Genomic DNA, 24,008 nt, shown 5'->3' on the forward strand with positions numbered 1-24,008 from the left:
TAAAATAAAAAATAAAACACAAAAAACAAAACTTAAGGAAACAAGTATTCCATGTTTTTGTTTGTTCGAGTTGTGACGGTGGCAAGTGGCAACACTGAATTGATCTACTTGCTATAAGCAAATATAAGTGTGTGAAACTGGCAGCAGTAACACAAAAGCATGTATAAAAATATAGGAATTGATTGGAAGGAGCTCAAACAGAAAAGCGCGGTTAGAGGCAAGGTAAAAAGTTATTAATAATAAAACGAAATAAAAACAGAAATCAAGAAACTGGACATTTTTATTTTTATTTATTTTTTTTTTGGTTTTTTTTGCAATATTTAAACAAAGCTTACTAAAGCGCCGCCAAACTTAAATTCAGAATGAAAACTTGACTGACAGCCAGCAACATATGTGTGGTATGTCATTTCCATGTCGCCCTTGATGGATAATCCCCCGAGTGCAGCAAAATTAATAAAGAACAATAACAGTACACATATAAATAAAAAGGTAAACATTAAGCCGCCAGCAGTAGTGTAGGTATCTACATTTGCTGCCATTTTCGGCACTAAGAAACCCCTTTTGAGTTTATTTTCAAACTGTGACGCAGTTGTACAATCATACACCTATGTTGCTTTCAACAGTAGGCCATTGATACCTCTTACTGGTGGCTACCGTTGCCACTGACGAATTTTATTGCTGACAACAATTACCATACCATGTCAGCAGCAATTCAGCCAACTAACCAATTACTCATTCATTCGCCCAAGCGGGTAGCCTGCTAGTCGGGCAGTTATTCAACTGGTTATTGTCGCTTGATGTTTCATTTCATTTTGCACTGATCAGTATTGACTTAATTTAGACATTTGGCTTTCAGCCACCACAGCCAGCAGTTCGTAGCCAAGTTTAAAAGGCGCATAAATTGCATGTCAGCCATGCTGCAATGTAACTCGTTTCGTTACTTCACATATACCTACTCGTAGGTCTGTTTCTAGACACATTTGTATGTATGTATGTATGACTACTTGAGAAATTCGCAATGGCTATGATATGTCAATACATTAAACAACTTGTCGCTGCCATTGCGCCTTGTTGTCTTATGTACTTTCCATCAGTTAGCTGTCTTGTTGACGTTAGTTACAGCATTATTATTTTATAATTTAATTAAATTTGCCTTTAAAATAAGTTGTTGTTCCATAATTGTTTTCCTTGTATATGTTAAAAGCTTTCACAAGGTAATTTAGCTTTATTCCATACAATTCAGCTATGTTACGGTAACTTTTAAATGTATTCAGCACTTATTCAGCTCAATTCAACGCATTTTATTTGAAATAATGGCAGTGTTTCCGCAATGGTGGTTGTTTTATACCTTGAATTTTATTTATATTCGCGAAGTTAAGTCCATATAGCAGAATCATGCGCAATATAGAAAGGTTGACTTTGTGTAAGCGCGCGGAATGTTGTACAATTAGCATCATTCAGAGTATTTTTGTAATATTCAGCACTTTCCAGTTTCCTAACTTAAGTTTGGTTGATTTTTATTTAGCTAATTGTTTATATTCACCAGCAATCAGCAATATTCAGCGCTTTTAAGTTCAATTCAGCCACCGGTTAAAGCGTGGCAAATATGTGTAGCAGTTAAAGCGCAGTTACCAAAAGCATTATAATTTAATTCAGCTAGCAGTATAAGCATGTTTGGGCTGTATTCTGTGTCTTTCTGCTTCATTCAGCTGGCAGTCGCAGCGTGATTCAGCTCTATTCATCAGATTAGTATTATTCGCTAACATTCAGCAATATTCAGCGCCTTTCAGTTTCCTGCATTTTCCAGTTTTCTGAGTTACCATGTTCGAGCTGTATTCACCAAATTAATATTCTTCGCAAATTATAATTATTCACTAAATGAATATTCATTAAGGTTCAGCGCCTTCCAGCTTTATTCAGCTGCCGGGCAAAGGACTTTTGGAACGTATTTTTTTTAATTTTTAGTGGAAACCTCAATTTGCAAGCTTTTCTTACAAATTTCTGTAGAGTATTAAAGATTTTGGGCAAATAATAAAATTCTCCAACTTCGAGTAACCATATTATTTGTTAGTTAAAAATATGTTTTATTTGCAATTTGTTTCTCTGACTTTATTGCATTCTTCTTTCATATCCTAATTCTACCATAATTTATTTTTAAAACAAAAATTATGGTACTTACTTTTTCTAACTCTAAAAGGTGAAACCGAAGTACTTGTATTGCTTGCACCATCTGGAAAGAGCAAAAATAATCATTAATGTAAATAAATAAGTGCAAAAGTTACGTTTATCTTAAAAAATATTGTTTAAATATTTAGCTTATTATCAGCAAACGATGTTTAAAGTTCACCTTGGCACCAAAGCATTTAGCCTAAATTATTTCCTATTTATGCAAATTTGCGTCTATATTTTATGCATTTTTTTGACTTCAATGCGGATTTTATATTCCAATGAGGGAAAAGTGAGCCTTAAACCTGCAGATGAACGGCGATGAGTTAAATTTTACGCTTCATTTAAACGCACCTTAATTGGCTGTTCGCAGCGACCGAAACAAAAAACTTAAAACACAAACTTGCCTTTGCACACACGCAAAAACCGCGACAAAACCGAAAAGAAAAAAATTTAATCCAAGCGCTGCTGCCGTGGGCAGTGCATGCATGTACATATATTATATTATATATATTGTTATTGTTGCATGTAGTATTTATAATTTCCATGTTGGGAGTTCAGAGCTTTTTAAGAATAAAGAAATCAGACGTTTTTAAAACGCTTAGTGTTCAAATTTTTTTTGGTTTAAATATATTCAGTAATTTCAACCATACTCTGCTACGTTCAGATTTCATTTCTACTTTTTCATTTTATTATGTTTTGCTTTGTTCACACATAAGCTGCAAGTTTTAGTCACTTTTAATCGCATTAAAAACGATTTGGAATTTCAGGCTAATGATGATGAGCAATACATGTGCACAGGGACAGGGGAATACAAAGCGAAGCAGAAAGAGCAAGCGAAAAGGCTTGCAAACTTTCCACAACCTTAATCGCAGCAGGCGGCAACAGTAACAGCGAAATGAGTTAATAAACGAAAAAGTAAGCTGCATTTAAAACATCACCAGTGTTCACTTACAAGTGTGTGCGTGTGACTGCGTGCTTTCCCTGCAGCCGATTTCAGACACTTCACTGCTAAGAGAGGCGGTAATAAAAAATTGCACTGTCAAAATTGGCTGCTTACAATAACTAAGCTTACGAGAATGTGTGTACAAGTAGAAAAATAAATCCTGTGCTTGGCTGGATGCCTCGTTACAGTCTCACCTAATTAAACTGTCAACTTGACATTTGACATTTTTACGACGCTTTGCAGCCAGTAAAAGAAAAAATGAATAAAAGCAAGAAAAAATGAAGCCACAAAACAGATACTTGGCTATTAAAAAGTCTAACTCCTTACTTAAAGACGGACTGACTGACAGAGAACACAAGTTCATACACATACGAGACAACACAATAGTGAGTGGAAAAATCAATAACCAAAAAAATAACAACTGCAGCAGTGCCTACAACAAGACACGGCATATATTGACAAGTTCAACTGCAACATATTGCAATTTTCTCGCCATACAAACCATAACAACATAATCACGGTACATTGCTAAAGGCCGCGCTGCGCCATGCCGCTTTGTTGCGACCAGCTAGCGCTAACTGACTATGTCCAAAACAGCTAGCAACAAGTACAAAAACAACAAGTGCAATAAATGGCGATGGAGCAGATATCCAATGAAAATAAAAATGAGTTTTATAGCCTAGCGTTTTTAGCTGCTGCGTGTCGCTGATGTTGACGCTGACGCTGCGCTTGCTCTTACTGCTGCTGTTGCTGTCGCTGTTGCCGTGGCCGCCACCGCATTCAGACTCTAGTAGTCGCCGCTAGTAGAGTACTTAAAAATACAAACGTTAAGTATGTGTTACTAAATGCACATTTAAATGTTTATTCAACATTTTGCGCGCATTCGCACATACACACACATATGTATGTGCATATATGCATACATTCGTAGTTATATGCACACAATTCACTCACTCCACTGGGCGGATTCATGGCATGGCATGGAGTACTCGTATCCGTAAGTGAGCGTTGCAATGAAAGCGAAGCGCAATCCGTAGTAGCCCATGACAGCTTGGCTTGGAAGCGAGGCAAAATGATTTATGGCACAAGTACGCAGGCGCACTGTCAAACTGACAGTTGGAACAAAACACTACAACGCCATAAAATGACGCGCCACTGTTATCGTCATCATGTAAGCAATAGTATAGAACGATATTGTTGGTATTTATGCGTTGATGGCGGCGTTTATTCCTGGGTCCATGAGTCCTCGGATTGAATTGCATTGCATAGAAGGGGAATTGTGCAAAAAATTAGCGGGAAAGGGTACGTGGGGGTTAGAGAAGCGATAAAAATGGGTGAATTAGCAACATGTGCCCGCAGCGCGACAAAATGCTAATAAAATGACGTCTCCCAATGTCTGGGCATTCTGGGAGAGAGTAAGACGGCATAGTCGTCAATGCTGCATGATGGTTGTGCCAGTACTTATAAATAATTGGAAGGAAGTAAGGCTGTACAGCGGTGAACATTTTACGCTTGTAGCTTTTGACTTTATTAAGCGCGTCAAAATACTTTCACAGAATTCAGTGCGCTTTCAGATATATTCAGTATTCAGCTTTATTCAGCAATGCTTTAAATATGAAATTAAGGCTCATCACAGACGACACTACGTTTATGTGTTAGTTTCCCATAAATTCAGCTCAATTCAGCTTAGGTTTAAGCTCAAAAACCCCATTTTCGAACATTGCTGTTACAGCCGTATGCATGCAATCCAGCGCTTAGTATTATTAAGAAGTAGTTATTGGGGTGTTCCATACTTCGGCGTACTTTTGAAGTTTAGATTTTGTGCCTACTTGATAATTTTGTTGTATTTGGAGGGTATTTGAGATGTGCCAACTGGTTTTGCAAAATTAGATTTTTTTTTTTTTCAAAAAAAGTTTCGAAATCTATTGATCCTAGAAAAACATTTTTTTAACAAAAGTTACAGAGAATGAACTAACTATTAATAAAACATTTTTAAAATGGCTAAACTTAATGTAGCAATTATTTTTTACGCCAAGGGAATAATCAGAGGTTATCAAAACATATTCTTATTCAAATTAGAGGAGCTCTTAAGTAGTCTTGTAAGTATACAAATATAAGTGTTGTGCTTTTCTAGAGCAATTAATTGTTGAATTTTTATCTCATGGTTCATTCACCGCGGCTTTCTGGTGGCGATTGCAAGCTAATGAAAACTTTTTGCAAAAAACAAATGTTTTTCTAATACATTTTATTACTAATTTCCGCATCATCTACGAGCTACGCACTGAACTATTTTTGCCGTGATATTCTGCACGACGACCATTCGGAAGTGCGTACGTTTGAGTCTCCGGGCATGAACCACCAAATGATGGAAAAAGTGTTTGTTCCGATAGCGTACGCCCCTCGGTAGGCAGTGGCAAACCTGCGAGAACATTTCCACAATGAAAAATCTCCTCATAAGAACTCATTTGGCTTAAAAAACTGCAGGTCCTTCCATTTGTGAAGCAACATCAAGATTCATCCCATAAAAAGTTTAGCTCGACCAAACACCCCATAAAGAGTGTAAGCACAAATTATATAAATGTATGTACGCATATGCTCAGTAGGCCTAGTCCACGTGTCCTAAACTAAAAAAATGAAAAGCTCACGGACATATGGAACGTCCCTATTATCAACTTTTCAATAAAATATTGGTTTAGAACTGCACGTCGAGGCTATTGCAAACATTTCCACTACCACACTCTCTAATGCGAAAATTTTGTATGCAACACACGGAGTGCTGTTAGCGCTTGACTAATGATGATTTCAACACTTAATAAATGCGCTTTAACTGCGATTAAAGTGTCACTTTAAACGAAATGGCATTATTGGTATGCATAATTTGCTTTCCCTGCAGTGCATTGCGCTGATTGGTAATTGCTGTGTGACAGCGAAATTAACATAAACGCATTTTTGTTTTTCCAAAGATTTTGCGCAGATTAAACAGCACGGGTTTAAATTCATAATGACACTTACTTGCTGGGCATGCAGTATCTAGCTATTAAAAGACATATAAGTTAAGCGAAACAAAAAAAAAATATTTGCATTTTTCTTATTCAGCGCAAAAAACATTTATTCAGCCGAATCATTTGAAGCTTAATTATTAAAAGAATTAATTTTCGTGTATATTCAGCTCATTTTTATCGTATTCAGCGCAATTCAGCAAAGGTTTTTTTAATGTTTTTAATATGCCACTTTATAATGTATAAAATAGTGAGGAAGAATAAAAGATTGGTCGCAATTAATGATTCAGGAGTCCTTAAATTATAGCAATGTTTTACTTAAGGTCTTACTGTATGCAGCGCAGTGGAGTATAGAGAAACTTTGTCTTTTCTTTTTTTGTAGAATTGACTACGAAAATGTCATACGGCTCATTTAAATGGTACGCGCCATATTCGGCTACACCCAGTGTGGAAGCCAAGAATTGCTCGAACGTTTTTATTCTCGCAAATCACACTTCGAGTGAGAGGTACTTGTACAGGCACAACGACATATAATGAAACCACATATACCATATGTAGGTATGTTTATGCATGTACGTAGCTTAAAACTGTGGCATGCCACTTAAGCAGCTCGGGGTATTAAAAGATGCCAGATGCAACAAAGGCAGTGAAGTAGTGAATTTTTACGATTAAATTTTACTATAGTCGGCATGACTAGCATGTTGTTGTCTTTCGATGCTGGTGGTAGTGGTGGAGATGGTGGAGATGGTGGTGCTGGTGGTGAAGGTGCTGGGGCGAGCTGCGCTGTGGCATATTGGCATGTTGCTGGGATTTTACATGCATTAATAAAATAAAATCTTCAAAATTGTATAAGCAGCGCATGGTGAAAATCGTTATTGTTGCTATTGTAATGATTATTGTTGTTGTAATTGCAACATTGACAGCCTTCAGCATACTGGCATACGTATGCCGCGCAACAAATTTACCGCGCACACTCAGCCAACTTCACCCAGCATCACCTACCATCACAGCATAGCCGCTGAGCTCAGCTGCGCTCAGCAGTCAAGCGCTCGACAATAAAATAAGTTAACAACTCAGTTATTGAAGGAACGACTGTTTTTAAACTTTTTTTCTCATGTGTATTTTATTCCGATTCGAAAAAGTTTATTGTCTTTGTGTGAGTATGTATTGCTTTTTTTTGTTTTTTACTAATATACAACCCAGCGAATGTGGGCTGAGCGGGCATAACTAAGTTCCAGCCTCCAGCAGACAGAGTCGTGCATTTGTATCTAGATACTTGTGGACTGGTTGCATTGTTTATGGTCAGCAATGCCACTTCAACACAAGCTGTCAAGCTTCTTCATATATAACTGTTTATGTGTGTGTGTGTGTATATGTTTGTTGCTTTACACTGGCATGACTGCGACGAGCTTGTTCGTCACTTTGTATTTGTTTATGTATCGCACAGCTTTGACATGCCGGATCACAGCCACTTGAGATTAAGAATGATAATTTTGTGTCGCTTTGTATTTAATTTTTATTTTTATGTTTGCAATTTTTCTTCTTTTTTTGTCACCGCAGTAGTGTAAAGTTTTATTTAAAAAGCGACTGTAATAAAAATATACAAAGAAAAAAATTAAAAACGTATGTATACTTGCACATAGCGAAACTGCAGTAACGACATTGAACTTGCTGGACGACAAGTGCGCATGCGCTGGACAGTAGCTTAGGCCGATGCTGCTATTACTATTGCTGTTGCCATAGTTGGCGCGGCCTGCGGTAAATTGTGACAAATTTATTTAAGCAGCAAATAAAAATGTTAACGAGCAACAGTCACAGCGGCAACGCCGGCGACTGCCGCTCATCTAATTGAATTGAATTGAAAAAATTATATGTGTGCAACATTGTGTGCGTCCCGCGTTAAATGTTTGTTTGTTTGCTCGTTGCTGAGAATGGTTTTTATTATATTTTCTTAATAGTTTTTATTTGGTATTTTAAATTTTGCATTTTATTTTGAGGTCAAGGTGAACTTGTTGCGCCAATATTATGATTCTATGCAACATGCATTTATTACTATGGCCTTAATATGTTGCAAGCGCATTTTATTAACCTATTTATGGGCTATTCTTTATAGTGAAACACTCATACATATGCGCTGCAAATCAATGTGTGTGCTTTTGTGTTAATATGCCACTTACCAGTGAGTCGACTTCGGGATCCGCTGTGTAGTAGGGTTTCTGTGATCGTATCTGCAATGGATTGAAAAAGAAGATTATGTAATAATTTTCATTCTTAAAAATTATATGATTTTACAAAATGGTTAGTCATTTATACATATTTAAATAGTCATATTTATTTATATGTAAATTTAGTCTATGACAATGCAAGTTCTTACAGCCTATAAGCAAATAAAAAGTTTATTACTTAAAGCACTAAAAATTTCATATTACAAAAACTTAGTAAAATAAAACATTAAAAATAGGAGTTTAAAATTTTAACACATTCATATTTCGCTAATGAAAAATCAATTGATATAGAATTGTATATTTCACTACTATTTTTTATCACAGATAGGTAAAAATGTTTGAATGTGTACAACAACGGAAGCCTACTTGGCAAAATTTTGAAATTTTTTTTTCTAATTTGTAAGGAACTCTCAACAATATTTTTTAGTATTTTAACGCAACTCAGCGCACTTAAAGTTCACTAGTGCCTTCTAATTGTAGTGATAATATTTTAGTTAATTATTACACTAGAAAATAAATAAATAAAATCTTTTATAATGCATTTAGGCATTTATTCAATAAAACTTAATACTCCAGTACACTACTTGCCATTCAGCTGCAATTCAGCATAATTCATACGAGTAACATTCAGAGAAAAACACACATTTTATTTCTTGCGCTCCAGTGTAGAAGGGTACTAGAACTTCGACCACATAAAAGAAAGATAATCATATTCTGACATACGCTAATACTGGACGCTGTAAGTCAACTGGTTTCCTTGCAGTTGCGCATACACCGGTTCCGTCCATAGCGATACCAAATGGAGCTTTATAGTTATGTGTTTTGGAATAGTCCACCCGCATGGTTACCGTTTCTATTACGAATTTAAGAAGGCATTTCCAACCTACTGCTGAAATATCTTCCAATATTGTAAAAAACAACTCGACGGAAAGTTGAGATATCTGAATCAAATTTAGAACCAAATTTAGTGTTGGTCCGAGAAGAGATTCATATTAAAAATTCATTTTTAAAAATTCATTTGCAAAAAAATAATAATAAAGATTGCCCAATTAATTTGAATTCTCGTTGTTTTATTTCAATTTAAAATCCGATGTCTCTAAATTGATCACCCTTTAATTATAAATTTTATATAAATTGTTTTATTAATTTTTTTTTTTAAAACAACGATCATATGTGGAGAAGTGCAATTTTTCAAGATGCTAACACGGAGGGGACATAGAAAGTCGGTCCAAAAAAAAATTTATTTTGCAACTTTCATCATTTCCATATCGACCACATTGGCGGCATTTTATCAAGTTATTGCCTTGGTGATTTTTATCTTAGTCTAATCGTTTACATTACCCAGGCATGTGTGCATGTGTGTGGCGTGAGTTGGTTTTGTTGAAGTTGTGACTAGTAAGCGCATTTACACCACAACTGAGGCTAATAAAAATTATGTTATCAGAAACCAGCAATAATGCTCATTACTGAGTAGTATAGCGTACAAACACATACATACATACATATGCACATTCATTTGTAGATGCGAGTGTGCCTAAGTTGCGCGCTTTGCGGCGGCTAGCATGCGTAGTAATTCGCATATTTATTGCAGCAAGTGCAGCGTACTACAAACATGCATATTTACCTATGTATTTATATCCACACACACATACATAACTAGGCAATATTGCTCATGTGTGCGTACTTAGGCCAAGTAACTCTAGACATGTGTTGCTCATTGCGCACAAATGGTATTTTTCCCGCGCCAAAAACACTGCCGCAAACCCTGACCGGCTTATCTTGTCAACGGTTTCAGTTTTACTCTTCTATTATTATTATTATTTTTGTTTTTCTGTTATACAATTTTATCTATTTTTTATTTTATTCCGTGCATTTTTTGCCTTTTTGGCAGTCGAGCTGTGGGGTTTCTGCTGAAAATCACATGGTGCATACCCAAAGGCATGCCTGGAAGCATATGCATGTATGTACATATGTATGTGTGTAATGTGTATTTATGTAAGTTTGTTCATTCGTGTGTACGTATTTTCATCAATAAGACCATTAGTCATGCTTGCGGCATGACGAATCCACATTTTTCAGCACAGCATTTTGATTTTCATGCAAACAAAGCCTTTCCATGTATTTTTTTATTCGTATTGGTTTTTGTTTTTTTCTCATTGCCCTACACATATACAGGTAGTTTGTCTGCATCTGCTCGCAAGAAGAACACTGACAACATTGTTGCGGTCTAGCAGGTAAAGTGTCTGCATTCATTTCCATAAACAATACATATACATATACATATACACATACATTTACATGCATTGTAGGCTTCTTTACTTTACTTCATATTTTAAATTTATTTTCTGATTGTTTTCGTTGCTCTACGCTTCCCGCTGCGTTCTGTAAAATGTTATTGGTGTTTTTATTGTTGTTGCTGTTGTTGTGTACAATACACGCTTAGACTATAATCTGCTTAAAATCTCTGCAACACCAAAACTCTTCGTATCGTTTCGTTCTGTCTGTTTTCCATTGAAACAATTATGTTATTGTTGTTTTTATTTGCTTTTGTTTCGGAATCGCTATGCACTTTTGTGTACATATCTGCTTTGTGTTGTGTTGTTGTGTTGGTGACATTGACAGTTGGCTGTCAAAATGCATTGGTGTGTCAGTAAGTCTTCAAATTGTGCGCTGCTCTGTAAGTGTCCAGTGCCTGTGTAGGTGGGCGGTCTCTGCTGACTTTTACGGTTTTTACTTTTTTATTTATTTGTCTTTCAGTTGAGCCTATTCGGCTCGATCTTGCGGCAAATTGTTAGCTGTTTATATGTTGCAAAGTGTTAAAGTGACAGCTGTCAAACAAGAAAGTGTTACTGTGTCTTTTTGAACTGAAAAAAATATATTTTAAAGTTATAATGCCAGAGACAACCTACATATGTTACAATAAGTTCACTTATTTAGAGCGAAACGAGAGTAACTGAGAATGACTGTAACGCTAACCGTAATGCAATTTCCATGTTTGCAGTAATCCATTTCTTCGGTTTCGAAGGAAAGCGCCAGAAATGCTATATTATAACAAAATCCACAAAATCCTCACCCAAGAGTGGTAGATTAGAAGGTTTGAGTTTCTGAAGCTAATTTGTGAGAGTATAACAAATTACTTACTAAATAAATAATAAATGATTTTGAGTAATGGAAATCTTTACTTTGACCCGTTTAATTCAGAAGTGTCAAATAGTACCGTACGCCAGCGCAATTTCCAAAAATTATAAACCTTCCTATATCACCCTGTCTCATGAACACAATCTCAGTTTCGACGTAAACAAACCGCTGTCACATCACCTGCTACGTCAGCAAATCAACTCATTCCTTCAAAATCGCTGAGATCCGGTTAAAGGGTTGATGTTCACCAAACCTTCCAAATTCTCTGCACCGTGTTTCTTACTGTTTATATATTCAAAACGAATTCACACCGCGAATTTCGGAAAATAACGAATTCGCGCAAGAATGATAGAATATAAGGTTGCGCCATCCCAAGTGTGTGACGTCAGTACAGAAAATAAACAAACGAAAAGAAGTGAAAGAGCAAGCGAGGAGAGTAGAAAGCCAAGAATGATAAAATATATACACTTACATTTTCACGTGCATATATTGAAACACAAAGGCTTGTTTATTTATGTGCTGACGTCACTCGATGCTCAAATTCCCTAAGATCAAAGTAGCGGTTTTCGGATGCTCGGTGTTCTCTACATCATGGAATTCGGAATAGATGTTTGGCGAGAAGTATCATCGAACAAGTTCTACTCTGCAATCTTTTCACTTAACTATTCCTTAATTATTGATACGGTAATTTCCATTATAACCTTTTATTTGATAAATCCACTCCAGCTTTTCCAAATACACGTCCACTTACTAAATTCAAGTTTGTGAAATTGAATTTTTCATGACTCGCCATTACGTGGGGCGAGAAAAACTTTAATCACAATTTGTAATTTCACAGTTCAGAAACTCCTATATTATATTACAAGAATAATTTCAATTTCAGGAGTTTTCAAAACTGCAGCATTTACATAAACCGAAATTAATCTCTTGTAGAAATTATAATTAGGATTTATTTTTGTCTCTCATATGTATGTATATTTATTGTTTTCACTAAATGCTCAAAAAATGTGTTCTCATACATCGTAATCACGTCGCGAAACATGTTGCAGGCGCATTGGCAACATAAACAGTCAGTACGCCGCTATGCTATTCTTTGCAACTCAACAAAGTTGTATGCTGCCGAGCAAGTAAAGCTGGCCAACAGGTTTAAGAGAAGCAAAAGCAACTAAAATGAAAACAAGTAAAGCAACAACAATAGCAAGGGTGAAAAAACCAACTACCGCCGCACAAGAACAAAATATTGCAGCATTACTAGTAAAACACAAAAATCAATATCGCACGCATTTTAGCAGGCCAGCAAGCAATGAGGCAATGGCAGAAAAAATTATGTATAAATAAAAAATCAAACTAAAAAGCGTTCGCGGTCCTAAGATGCTTCGCTAGCGCAATGTGACTGGTGCTTGTCTGGTGTTTTGTTGCTGTCGCCATATTTGATTGCTCATGCCGAAACGTCAGTGGCAAATGTCAGGCGTCGAATGGTTGAAAAGAGTGAATACAACTAAATACATGTACTACACACGTATGCTAGTGTATGTGTGTATGTATGTATGAATGCGAAGTTTGCGCATAACGTCAAACGCCACCGAACGCTTGGTATGGAGTTAATTACAGTGTTTGGTGGTCGCCACAACAACAGTAAATCGAAGCAAAAACAATTCAGCAAGTAAAGAAAACAAAAGCAAATAATTGAAAAGCGAAAATGCTGTACAAAGCAACCAAAATGGAGCGCCCCGAGCTACTACTTCGATACGGCCCACTGTGCAAACTCGTGTGCACACATACAAAGACACCAAAAAGCAAAAGTAAGCTTGAGTCACTGTGTTTTAGTGTGCGTGAATTTAAAAATGGCCGACATGAGTGCATTTAAAATGCTGTTTGCAACTAATTACAACATGAGTGCGCTACATGAGCCTGGCATACATGCAGGGGGTGGGTGGCGGAGGGGCGGTGTAGGTTGCAGGCTTTAGTAAAAGTCATAAGAAAAATTAATGACTTCGCAGCCTACAAATCAAGCCACTTGCATGGCTGTCAAGCAACATGTTGCCTTCATTTTGGTATATGTTTTTAGTATTTATGTAAATCCGAACATAATGACATTATTCGAGATGTGTTGCAAGCAACATGCACCCAAACAGAGGCACCAACATCCCGCACAGCCACTAAATGCAAAAAATAAAGCAATACAACATAACGGACGTGCGATGGCTAGCGAAACATTGATGATTTTATTTTGCAAATCGTTTTTACTATTTGCTTTTTTGGCAGCTGTGTGATATGCTGTGATTATTTTCTTCGTTTTTTATATCGTTCATGTATTTTTTGTTACCGCTGTCGTTCACTGGCTGTTCAGCGCTTCTTATTCATGGCGTTGGTTGGGTTTTTAAAAATGTATAAATCATCATAACAAGTAAATTCACAGCATGAGACATGGCTATAAATAAAATTGGTTTGTGTATATGTGTGTAAAAGCAACAAAATTTTGTCGTATTCATGGGGCTGTCAGTGAAGACGTTCGCTACCAAATAAAAAGGCAAGCAAACCAAAAAATTCAAATAAAGAAACAAAGAGTTTTTGAGATCATAATGAAAGCAAGCGAAAAATGAGTTTTAAATTTAAATAAAAATATAATTTAAATGCATTTTTTGTTTTTTTGTTTATCGTTTATATCTGATTGCTTTGATTTTGCTTTGCTTTGTTCTCTGTGTATTTAATATGCAGGCAGCGTTGCAGATCAGCTACAGTGGAGCAGTATTTGATAAATAGAGCATAAATTTGATGTGGAAACTGATATAAGAATTTGAAACGAAACTAAGAATCAAAATCTGAGTCACCATAAAACTCTCAGTGTCATCACTTATAAAGAATTCGTGGATTTTCTTGGGAAGAAAGTGTAACCGTAGCCATACCAGGTAGTGACAATATGTTGCAGACTTCAAATCATTTGTGCTACACTAAATTAATATTTCATATTTTTATTTTGTTTTTAGTTCTCTCAACTATACAAATCTATAAGCTAAAATTATCAGTGGACTCAAGTTTTATATGCGAAAAAAGTACTAAATTTATTTTGTACTGGAAAAAATGCCCAAAAAAAGCGTCATTTATGAACGCTTCAATAGAACTGAGCTTGGTGTGACTTAAAGTGGACTTAAAATTTTGCAGAAATAAAAGAATGAATTTTACAAAAAAAATTTAAAAATTTTTTTTTTCATTAAAAAATGTTTTTCTTATAAATAATTCAAATTTCTGGTTCATTGAGTGCTTCAACTATCAAGGCTTTGGTTTAAAATTGAATTGTGAAAAATGTAAAGTAAAATAAATTGGTTATATACCTTCTAAAATTTCTCAAGCTATCGCATTTTTTACTAGCAATGCACGCGCCACTTTTTGCAGTCTAAGGGTATTATGTGTATCGAAGCGAATGCTCACGCGTAAATTTTGGACATTGACATTATGAGGAGACAATGAACACAATCGTTGGTATTTGCTGTAGGTGTACAAAAACAAAGTGTACCTGATTTTGACAAATCAAAGCAAAATTATTCTAAACAAGAAGTGTCAGCTTATTATTACTATTATTATTATTATTGCCGCTTAAACCTTTTGTTGATGTTTGGTCGAACTCTTTTGCCAATTGTTGTTTTTGATGCTCTTGATATTTTTCCACAAATAGAGGGACCTAAAATTTTTTGCTGCCTCCTGCTGTCAGATGATTTTTTTTAAAGAAGGTATTTTATGACAGAATTGTACTCGGAGGCTTGTCACCAGTTGCCGAGAGGCGACCGCTACTATCAGAAAATCTTAAACAATCACAAATAGTGACTGCTCATTCGCCACATATTGGTGAATGCATGCTCATTGGGCCAGCAGATGTATTCGCTTCAGAACTCATAATAGCACTCTAAAATTTTCAGTACATATTTTCTTATCACAATAGCTTATCAAATATCATAGTAATTGCATGATCACTTTCGTTTTTAAGGTTATACAGTTGAGAAAATGTCACTCATTATTCTATGTAAATAATTGCATGACAATTGGCTGCTCTTAGCTATGACAGTTGCATGAAAGGCACGTTACACGTTTTGCGCGGACTACAAGTGCACTGAAAGAGTACCACTAGAACAACAACAACAATTACATCTATTTCGCACTTGTTTTTGGACTATTGAAAACTGGATATGGCTTAAATTGTTATATGAAAAGTGTAAACAAAGTTTGAAAATTTAGATACCAAATAAAGTGGAACACATTAAATCAGCAGTTCTATGCCTACTCACTACCTGTTCAATTTGCCTTGAAGATATCAGGAATCAAAATCAAGAAAAGTTTTAATACGTGTAGTTAAAAGAAAAACACAATAAAACTTTAGAAAAGTAACAAACTACAAATCAGTGAAAGCACCAACATTTTTTTAAGCCCAACAATATTTAGATTCATACATACATACATATGTATATATAAGCCCATTATCTGTGTATACAACAACCAGCTCATGGCAAGGTGATCACAATAATTTTATTTTCATTTTTTTATCTTTATTCATTACTTTTTAATATTTTTTGTGTTTTCTTTGTTCTACATGTGTACATACATATGTATTTACGTAAAAATTGGTTTAGTAGCATGGCAGGCCATCAGCAATCAGGGCTCGCTTATCAATGCCATACTCAAGCGATTATTTGGTAAATTGTATAATGTAATGAGTGGTGGACGAGCGCCAGTGCTGGTGTCATGCGGAAAAATGGGATTCTTTTTCATAAGCACATATGTATGTATGTACCTATGCATAGGAGCAGTTTATTTCAAGTTATCGTTCTCTCGAAAACTCACTGCATACCTATACCTATTCGTGCAAACACTAGTAGTCGCTCACCGTCGACGTGCGACGAAATCAGAACCCAGAAAACTGTCTATCAACAAATATTTATGCATAAAACTCTAAAGCTTATTGTTAAATTCAATGCTAGTGCGTTGTTGTTCTTGACTTTTTAGTGTTTATTTTTGTGTGCGGTATTTGTACGTAGAGTAATAAAGATAAAGTGCGACTTTGTACCTTTACAACAATTTTGTATGTATCTACAGTAAAAAAGAGATACCATGAGAAAACTGTTTCCTTAAAAAACTACACCATTGGAAGTTAGATTTCGATAAATGTTAATTGGATATTAGAAAGCGTCAATTCAGAGTAGTCAATTGGATTTTAGAAAATGTTAATTGGGTTTTAGAATAGTAAATTGGATTTTAGAAAACGTAAATTCGATTTCAGAATAGTGAATTGGATTTGAGAAAGCGCCAATTTGATTTCAGAATAGTGAATTAGATTTGAGAAAATGTTAGTTGTATTTTAGAAAGCGTCACTTTGATTTCAGAATAGTGAATTTGATTTCAGAATAGTTAATTAGATTTGAGAAAATGTTAATTGTATTTTAGAAAGCGTCCCTTTGATTTCAGAATAGTGAATTGGATTTTAGAAAATGTTAATTTGATTTCAGTATAGTGAATTGGATTTCAGAAAGCGCCAATTTGATTTCAGAATAGTTAATTGGATTTGAAAAGATGCTGATTGGATTTTATAAAAAATATTAAATTCGATTTGAGAAAACGTCAAAGGAATTTTAGATAAGTCCATTGAATTTTAAAAAGGACCAATGGAATTTTAGAATACGTCATCGAAGTTTAGAAAGCGTCAATTGGATTTCAGAAGGGTTAATTGGTTTAGAGAAAACGCCAATTGATTGTTTTGTTTCTATTCCGCATTAATTGTTTTTTTTTTTAATCTACAAAGGTTCAAAAGGGTCTTTAAGTGTGGTTTATGTATGCCATTTCCAGCAGGCCACTAAAAGTAGCACAAGCCGAACGCGTCACCACACGCAATAAATGTACCATAATAAAGGCAACAACAATAAAATTATATCAACAACACGAAACACAAGCAAATCGGCGATATAGACAATAATGTGGCTTATAATTTTTGTTTGATCTATAAACGTTGATTCACTTGTGCGCGTGTGTGTGTATCTGCGCGTATGCACTTTTTAACAATTTGTTGTTAACATAAATTTTTATCTTTACAATACCGAAAAGTAGGAGCACACAAAACTAACATTATCCGGAACATTAGACGTATGTATGTATGCATAGCAAACCGATAAGAATTTTCAAAAAATTAATAACAAAAGCACTCAACTGGTGTATCATTTTTTCATGTTTTTGATATTATATTTGAGGTGATAGCTGCAAAGCAGCAAGAAATATGGGAAAATAAATAAATAGAGTGAAGAAAAAATAACCAACGTAAGTGTGTATGTATGTATATCAGAAGCAACAGTTGCAGTCACTTTGTTCAAAAATGTCAACAAATGCATTATAGTTATTGTCTCAGGGCAAAGAAAAGTGTAGCAGCAATACAACACTGGCAGAGCAGCAGCAGCAGCAGCAGCAATGTGCTTAAAAGAAGGTACTTGTGTGCTTAGATGTACAATAATGCGAGTAAGCATGCGCAAGCACAATGCAACTGCTGGTTGTGTTGTTAGGTACATAACAACAAATATGTATATAGGTATGTACATAGTTAAATATTTGCTTAGTAGCTGTGTAATGTCGAGATTCGAATTGTCTTTGGTCGCTGCTGCAGTTAGTGCCGTAAGAGGCGCACGTTGTGCTACTGACTTGACTACTTTGAATACGGAAAGACAAACATATAAACATGTGTATGTACATTTATGCGTGAAGCGGTGCAATACCAGCTCCATGTCGAGTGCACTACTTATCAATGGATGTTTATACATAAATATGTATGCTTGTAGAAATAGAGACTTCTTCTTCTTTATTATTTAGGCTAAAAGCAACTAGTTGTAAAAAAATTTGATTGTCAAATAAAAAAAGGTGAAATTTGTAGGTGAATGCACGTTAAGAGGGTAAGTACTTGCTTACTAGCAGGCAAAGAGCGCAGAAGGAAATAGGATAAATAGTTCTACAATCTAGTTGTAATGGTGCATAAAGAAATTGCTTTATATGACTGTTTGGCTATGATATGTATGTATGTAGGCTTGTCTTTTTCTAGATTTTGTTTTTCTTTTTTCATTTATATTTTTTTACACACAAATATCCGGCCGCTTTCTGATTTAAGTGAGTGCAGTAGCTAATCCCTATACTTGTCTGCCAAGTTAGATAATACAACCATACATACATATGTGTGTACAAACGTTCCTGTTGACTTATGTGTGTATGTTTATGCGTCATAATTTGTATGTACATATTTGTGGGTATGTTTTTATATTTATTGTACAGAAGTTAATTAGGTAAAATCAGTGAAAGACGGTCGAAATCTATGCCATAAAATGATATGAAAAGGCAATCATAAAAATTCGTTGGCACATTGATAAGCTGAGTACGCAAGCCGCGAAAGAAATTTTTAAGTAACTTTAAAAAAAAGCTAGTAGGAATGGAATATAACATAAATTGAATACCTTCTAGGAAATTCTAAAGAAAATAAATTTTATACAAATAAATTCGAACTTTAAATTAAATTTATTGTAAATGAATCAAATTAAAAAAAAAGTATTAACTCAATTTAAAAAGTTTACATTTAATTATAAAAAATTTGGCATTAATTAATTTTGGTTTAATGAAGTTATATTATAGTTTAGTTGTTTTTTTCTATCTTATTAAAATTATTTTATTTATATTTCTTATTTTCTTAATATTTTGTTTTTTCAATTTACTTTTGAATCTATGCGCATTAAAGTAAAAAATTCTACATTAATATTAATTTCAAATCCAACTTCAAGTTTAAACACAACTTCATTCTAATATTTTTTAAAGTTTCATTTAATATTATTTTAATTTAAATTTTACATTGAATTTTTATTTTAAGTGTAGCTTTACCTATAGCACTCTGCAACAAAAACTAACCTTTTTTATTAACCGCAAATACTGCCTACCATATGCACCTGATATGGATATCAAACGAAAGAGAATACATACAGCTAAAAAAAAAGTTTTGCGTACTTTTCACCACGACCTATACAGATTTTTTATGCAGAAGTTCCACTTCTATTTTCACAAGAAAAACGTGTTGAAAAGTTTTTCATTTCAATTTTCATTTTAATTATAATTTTCATCTCACTTATTAATTTTATTTTTAATTTTTTTTTTTTCAATGTTAAAGTTAATATTAATATTTATCTTAACTTGAATTCCAATTTAAACCAAATTTTGAACTTAATTTTTTAATAATTTTAATTTAATATAATATAATCAAAATTTTAATTTTATCCTGAATTTTCATTTCAAATCTAGCTTCACAATACTTATTTTTATTAAATTTAATTAATTTTAATTTACGGTTCAATTTTTCATTTTATTTAGATTTCAATTTTTACTCTATTTTAAATTTTAATTTTAATATTGTATTAATATAATATTAACTTGAGTTTTAAAATAAATCTAGCGTCATTTATGATATGAGTTTTAAACTTAATTTTCATTTAGTAGTTCTTTAAATTTCTGTAAACAAATTTAAATAAAAACTTTTGTAATAATTTTACTTTTCTACTGATTTTATAACACAATTATTATTAACATTATATTTAATTTTCATTTTTATTTAATTTTAATTTTTATTTTCAATTAAATTTTATATTTAGTATTAACTTAAGTTTGATTTTAATTTTTTTTATTTATTTTATTTTATTTTATTATTCACTTGAATTTTCATTTTCATTTATATATTTTCATTTTTCTATATATTTTCATTTTATAATATTAAATAAATTTTAATTTCCATATTAATTTTAATTTTTAATATATTTTATTATTCACTTGAATTTTCATTTTCATTCTGGCTTTAAACTTAAAACTTTAATAAATGTTTATGAAATTTTAATTTTATTTTTAATACTAATTTTAATTTTAGTATTAATTTAAATTTTATGTTATTTTGATTTTTAAATTTAAAAAAATTAGTCATATACATATTTCAATACATTCAACTATTAGAGTAAACCCAAGCTGTTTATATTGAACTATTTTTCACTCCTCTTCAACTCTTTGCCATTTGATATAATTTTCTGTGTTGTAATTACTGCTTCTTGCTCTGCATTTTATTTGTCCTCGCAAGCTTTATGACCCCGCACTCCAGTGGTTTCCCATTTTACAACATAGCACCTACTACAATCCTTCTTCGTTCGAAGCTTTATGACAGCGTCGGTAGTCAAGATAAACAAATATAAAAAGAAAAATGTACACATATGCGAGACTACACATTGAAATACATATGCACACACAAGCACACTCGTACAATAACGTATATGTATGTATGTATGTATATTCTTGGTGTGTATATCCCGTATTCGGTGTTTGGCCGAGGTTTTCCTCGATCTTTCTGACGAGCAACCGTTATTAAAAAACAATTATTAATAATTTCATCCTCTACATTCACAGTGCGTTTCGAACTCGGTACCTAACGAATAGAACTCACGCGGCAGCCGCATCCATATGGTATAATTAGTGTTGTAGGATTATATGTAGCAAATGTTGCCCACAACAAATAAATGCCAATTTATTAGCCACAATTTGCTTCAACATTTTTACTTCTCACTTTTTTTATAATATTCTCATTGTTGTTGCAGCAATTTTCATTCAGTGCTTTATAAAGTTTTATATGCCTCTGCTATTAAACAGTCATCACGTGAGAAATTAAATTCGTTTTGATTCAATAAAAATTTTAGAAAAAAGACGCTGAAGAGTTATGAAACTTAATAACTGGTGTGTTTTTAATTTTTTTTACACCGATTAAAAAAGTGAGAGCCAGTAGGGAAAAACTTGTCATGAAATTTACTAATCTCTAATACATTTGCCCTATTGGGAAAGGAGGTAGAGCCAATGGGTGTAGAATACTGGCCTTATTCAATCAATAATGACGTGCTGCTGGTATAAACTGTTATTAACTGTTATTGTATGCCTTGTATGTGTTGTTTGTTTCTTTTGGCTACTGCCTGCCATCCTCATAAATGTTGTATAATTGATTTTATTGCGTCCGAATTGGCGCTCGTGTGTGCTGTTTAAGGCAATTATAAATTGTAGTGATTTGAAGTTAAAGTCTTTCCAAATACCACAAAAAAGTATTTCTGGTTTTTTTAAAGAAAATTTATGGTACGAGGAAGCAACAAGAGAGAAAGCATTGCGTAAGTGATAACAAAGAAACGAAAGAAATGCCAAGTAGTTTTTAGGGTAATAAAATGCGCTATTAAATTGTAACAATAAAAGCCTACAGAGGGGAAGACCAATCAATTGTTTTGCATCTTACAAATTTAAATTTAAAATTAAATATAATTTTTTAATATTATACTTCATGTTTGAATAACAAAAAAATTGGTTCAGTGTAGTTTATTTTTGTTTTTTTCTATAGATTTACTGTATTTCAACAAAAATGGTATACAATAACATAGATTCCAATAAAACAAAAAACAAAAGAAGGAATATTTATAACATAAGAGTGAAGCTAAATTAAATAATCAAAAAATATATGAAGAATGAATAATCAGCTTACTCAGAAACTCTTACACACCCACAAATGTTCATCGACTAATGTTGCCGCAACATGTTGCTGAGGTAGCACAACTGCTAGCAATCAACATGCAAACAAATTGCATTGGCATTATTCACACGTTTACTCCCAGCATGTTTAATAACACGCAATCATACATGTTGCTGCAACGTGTTGTTGACAACAACCAAGTTGCCTAATAAACAACGAAAACTTGGTTAAGAAAAGTGAGTGCGCACAAAAGCCATAAAGCAGCAAAAAACTTCAGGAAAGCCAATAACAAGAAAGCTACCGAAAAATGATTTACAACACAAGCGTGCGGAATAAAAGCACGCAGCAAGTTTATTATTGCTACAGCGAACGAGCCTGCTACCTGCTGCTGATGACAACATAGCAACAACAACATTAGCAGCATCCCAATATCATCAACAAATACGCGCGTTGATAGCAACAGCAATTAAATCGCAAGCTTTCAACTAAATCATTTCTTTATATGAATAGAGGCGTTATGGTAATCACACAGAATAACAACAACATCGACAGTGCCAATGCCAATGTTTTGATCATAAATTTAACGTCGTTTTTCTTTTATTTGCTGCTTTTTTTCAAATAAAAATGTTGCGCAGCAAGCGTTTGTCACGCGACGAAGAACGTTTATGCAGCCGGTTACTTAGATAGATGGTTTTCGTTGTTTTAAAAACTACTGCGCGTGAGATTCAATTTATGTACCATATAACGAAAAATGCAACTATTATTAATTCGTGTACTTTGGTTTTGTTTTGGAATTTGTAATATTTCAATTTGTTAACAAAGGTCAAGTCAATTACTGCAATTTGAAACTGATTCAGTATAGTTTTAAACACTTTGTGAATGCCTTGCCTTCTTTCTATTTTTGTTACGTACGCGAATTCGGAATAATTGTTCTACCGGATTTTCATCAAATAGTTGTAAAATGTGTAAACAATTTTTAAAACGCAAGCCCACGAGTGTATTGGGATAGAGAATAAAATAAAATCAACAGTGGAAGGTATGAGCCAAGTGCTGAGGAGATGGAATACGATTAATTGGAATGCTTAACCCCTTAATAGCACGAAATATTTCACACTTTCCTCACTTCTTTGTATTTTATAAAATGAAAGAAATATCAACTAAGGTTGAGTGAAAGCAAAACATTTCAATAATGAACTTGAGAAATATCGGTAGAAGAGTAATTTTTTGTTTGTTTTTTCGAATATTGCGTGTTTTGTGCTTTTTGTATTTTTATTTTATTATTTGTGTGCAGCCCACCTTTTCGTTCTGCTTTTAATTGCGAAATGATAAACAAAAATATCAATCTCACGCATATAAAATGTAAACAAATTCTGCTGCAACACACACAAACTTACAATCAGTTAGACAGCGAGGCAAGCAGCAGACATGTGGCAAGCAGCGAAAACAGCAAATAAGTATTTTTTGTTGCATTTGTTCATTTTGAAGTGAAGTTGAGATATACAATGGGGCGCAAAATTAATAATCCTGTCGGATGATTCAATCATATAGTATTTGACACTTGTGAACCAGAGAGCTGCAGTATACAAACAGACAGCCAATGGAGGTCAAAATAAAAATTCACATCCCTCAAAACTAGTTCTTAGTAAAAAAGTGATTCAAAACCCAAATTGGATGATTAATTTTGCACCACCTTGTACTACCACAACTTATCTAAAACATGGATAACAATTCCAACTCGTTCTTTGATATGCCACTTTTTTTGTTGTTAAGATTTACATGGAAAAAGCGATTTGCGAATGAGCGTCTCAATGTTATTAAATAAATTTATTGCGCTTTTTAGACTTCCTGTAAACAGTCAGCAAGCGTTCAAAAACGCTTTTTCTCATTTTCCATATTTTATATTAGTTCCTTTTCACGGGCGCACATCAATCAGCGGCGTTTCGTGATCATTGCGCCAAGCATATCTGGATGCATTACTAAACATAGAAAAT

General features: G+C 33.8%; 1 protein-coding gene across 1 annotated transcript in view; it reads right to left on the reverse strand.

Annotated features, from left to right (window-relative positions):
- The window catches only part of LOC129253054 (homeobox protein homothorax-like), a 109,320-nt gene that overhangs the window by 16,400 nt on the left and 68,912 nt on the right, over positions 1–24,008 (reverse strand). The window contains exons 4-5 of the mRNA XM_054891286.1: positions 8,289–8,339; positions 2,180–2,230 (exon numbers count right to left, since the gene is read on the reverse strand). Coding sequence (XP_054747261.1) covers positions 2,180–2,230; positions 8,289–8,339 — 102 coding nt within the window. The remainder of the gene's footprint in view (positions 1–2,179; positions 2,231–8,288; positions 8,340–24,008) is intronic.

This window comes from Anastrepha obliqua, chromosome 1 (genome assembly GCF_027943255.1).
Source record: "Anastrepha obliqua isolate idAnaObli1 chromosome 1, idAnaObli1_1.0, whole genome shotgun sequence".
In the NCBI taxonomy this organism is placed as follows: Eukaryota; Metazoa; Arthropoda; class Insecta; order Diptera; family Tephritidae; genus Anastrepha; species Anastrepha obliqua.